Below are 3,642 nucleotides of genomic sequence, written 5' to 3' on the forward strand. Positions count from 1 at the left end.
TGAAGAATATGCATCCAAAACAAAAAGCATGATTTTCTTGATTTTGACAGGTCAATGTGTTGTTAAACACTTAAATAACGATAATTAGTTATACACTATGTTAGTTTTATGGTCTTTTAATGCATCAATATATAGTTTTTAAGTCACCGTGTTCTTATTTTAAAACTGTTATTATTTGATTTTCCTTTGTGTTAATGTATGTATATATAGGTGTTATGAAAAACATTGGTTAATTTGTAAGTAACTTTCTTTGGTATTACACAAATAATTGCAGCCCACATTAGCAAAAATCCAATAGCTAACAAAAAAATCATATCATGTTATACTTTCATCTCTTTTATTAATGTTGTAATATTATAATTACAGATCTCTGATCTTCATCCTCCTCATTTCTCTCTTTATGATCTATATTGTAAAGATAAAAATTAAATAAACATCAGGTTTGCACCCAAGAAGGTTTATTTAATTTATATAGATATGGATTCAAGAGTTATTTCATGATTATTTTTTTATAACACCCGATGATAGGAATAATAATGTTGCAACATTAACATTTCACATGCATGCATTCTTATGTTTGATTAAGATTTAAGATCAGCCTCATTGAAATGGATCATTAATCATGTTCATTTTCGGTTGATATATTATGTTTTTGATATGATTTAATTTGTTGTGCAAGGCATGGATTTCGTGCAGAATGCAAATTAATCATATACTGTAGTAATTAGTTAAGTATGTCTTATAGGGCTGCCATTGAAAATTTTATGTGATTTGTTTATGATACTTTTAATGGTTTAATTTGCGTGGCTATTGAAACATTTGATTAGATATGGAAGAAACTGTGTTCACGCCTGCAATAGAAGGAATGAAGCATTTGAAGTCTGATCATGGAGATATCTTGACCAAACCATTCTTGGATGTTTGTAGAGTGTTGCTGCCTATTCTAGGTACGTACGCCTGTGTGTCATAGTTGTTTCGTGTTATCTAATTAAAAGTACTAGCTAATTATGATCATCAACAACGCTTTTTAACCAGCCAGCATAATTGTCACTTGTAGTACTATAATGTGGTTTATATGCCTTTTGATTTTAGATAAATTTGGAGCTGCAATGGCTGTAGTGAAATCTGATATAAGTGGAAATATCTCGGTAATTAAGCTATGCATATCCTTGGCTAATACTATTATAGTTTTCCAATTGATCATGTACACTCTATATAAATATATCATCTTATAGGTGCATTGTTAATTTTCTTCTTTTACCAATTGAAAGAATTATGTGTCTTTTTCTTCTTTATATACTTGTAGAGATTGGATTCTAAGTATAATGAAAATCCAACTAGATTCAACTACTTATATGCTCTTGTACAAGCTGAGGTTGAAACAAAAACTGCAAAGAATTCATCAAGTTGCACCAATGGTCTTCTTTGGCTAACAAGGTACTTGATTGATTCCTACCCAAATTGTACATAATTTCACAAGTGTGTATCATTCTCATTTCATTTACCTAATATGTGGCTATTTAAGTTACTGTGGACTGTATTTCACATATGGGCTATATAATTTCACAAGTGTGTAACATAAGGCCTTGTACTGTATTACTTTAATTTTGGATCTAACTCTTCAGGTTTTGTGTAGAGCAATGGATTTCTTGGTGGAGTTGTTCCGTAACTTATACCAACATCAAGATTGGTCAATGCAACAAGCCTGCAATGACTCTTACGGCAAGACTTTGAAGAAATGGCATGGCTGGATAGCAAGCTCAAGCTTTACAGTAAGTTTTACCATCCGTCCCAATTCAAAAGTCATAGTTTGACTTTGAGTCTTTATATCTCAACTTTGACCGTAAATATATTTGTTTGTGTTATATAATAATTGATAAAAACTATATGAATGAAAATACATCTGAAGCTCAATCATTCCATATATTTTACATCAAGTATTATATAACACAAATAAAACTATCTTCGATCAAAGTTGAAAATGAAAGACTTATTAAGTCAAACTTTGACATTTATAATGGGATGGAGGTACCTAGTTTTCCTTATCCAGAAGAGCTGAAATCCATTTCATTTGATCCTTGTTCGTTCTATTAGTCTGATATGCGGGCTTTCACATGTAGGTTGCCATAAAGTTAGTTCCTGATAGGAAAAAGTTCATGGAGATCATAGCTGGCAAGGGAGATACATATGCCGACATGGACAAGTTTTGTGCATCATTTTCACCGGTTTTGATTCAAATTCACAAATTCCTGGTATGTAATCTATCTACTGTACATCTCAATTGAGTAGCGAAAGTACTAAAACTCATTTACCAAATTAGTATATCCTTATTGCAAGTTTTTTTTGTTCCAATTTGATTCTCGTACAGCATTCATGTGGCTTGGATTCTATGAAGGCTGCATGATGGGAGAAAAAATCTATCAAAACTTTGAGTTTCATCTTAATTATTGGTCTATTGCAGTTTATTGACAGTTTAGTTAGTGTTGTCCACCTCTAGCTTCAATCAATGGCTTCTTTTTTGTTTTTCTCTTGTAAAGTTTTTCATCTAAATAGAAGTTCCCATATGTATTCGTCGGCTTAATGTATTAGGCTATTGTTTCATTCTTTTTATGTATTGCACGATTCGTGGCGATTGTTTTTGCGTTCATGTATTCAAGGATCGAATAATGATTTTCAGTTACATCGCACCAATGCTAGTTAGATAATCTCTAACAATCGGATAAATAAAGGGGTTGTTAAGTGTACCCAAAAGTCAACTTATTTTTTATTTTGTTTAGATTTTAAGTATAACTTTTAACAAAACTTTTTACCTTTGCAGGTTTAGTTATACAACTTAACTTTTTGTTTATTTTTTAAGTTAAATTTTTAAAAAATTTCCAGTTTACTAAAAAGATATAATTAAACAAACCTATAAAAATATGAAAAAGCCATTTTTACCCTCTATATAACCCCGAATGGCCAGAAAATGTTGGAGTTGTCCATTTTACTTCAACCATGCGCATTGCGTTCAATTTCAAGATTAAAAAAAAACAAATCTACATATTTGGGAAAAATCCCGTTCCTACTAGTGATGACATCATCTACATTTTGTTTTGAGAAGTGATTAATCCTCCTAACTATTAGATGATGACATGTGAAAAAATTAAAGGGCAAAATTAGAAAAGAAAATTAGTAGATACCACTTGTCACCTTCTCAAAGTGTTAGGAGGACTTTTAGGTTATTTAATTAGGAAGATTTATTATTTTCCCTTTTATGATCTGCTTAATTCATAAATGCGTCTAGCAACTCTTGAATCATGTCCTCTTCGCATTACAATAAAATATTACAAGTATAAACGTAGGAGTTAATTTACAAAGAGTGTCGAGTATACATCACCATTCTCAGATTTACGAGTTTATCGTGACTTAAAGTTATACCGAAAAGTTATAGTGTGCATGAACTATCAGAACCTTTATTGTATGTACGAACTTAGTAAAAATGTTTAAATCATGTAACATGGTATACGTGACACCTCATATGAGCTACTACGTGCAAGTTTTTGGTTGGTCAGTTATAGTTAGTCACATAACTTGAATATTTTTACAAAGATCGTGCATATAATAGAGGATTTTGTTAATTTGTGCACACTACTATAACTTTTC

The 3,642-nt window shown here is 30.9% G+C and overlaps 1 protein-coding gene across 1 annotated transcript; it reads left to right on the top strand.

Moving 5' to 3' along the window:
- Positions 1-829: 829 nt before the first annotated feature.
- On the top strand, positions 830-2,453 carry LOC122583957 (glycolipid transfer protein 1-like). Its single transcript, XM_043756325.1, has 6 exons — positions 830-947; positions 1,093-1,148; positions 1,307-1,437; positions 1,637-1,772; positions 2,121-2,252; positions 2,369-2,453. The coding sequence occupies exons 1-6, from the start codon at positions 830-832 to the stop codon at positions 2,402-2,404; spliced, it is 609 nt and encodes a 202-aa protein (XP_043612260.1). The 3' UTR covers positions 2,405-2,453.
- Positions 2,454-3,642: the final 1,189 nt, after the last annotated feature.

Source organism: Erigeron canadensis, chromosome 9 (assembly GCF_010389155.1).
Source record: "Erigeron canadensis isolate Cc75 chromosome 9, C_canadensis_v1, whole genome shotgun sequence".
Lineage (NCBI taxonomy): Eukaryota > Viridiplantae > Streptophyta > Magnoliopsida > Asterales > Asteraceae > Erigeron > Erigeron canadensis.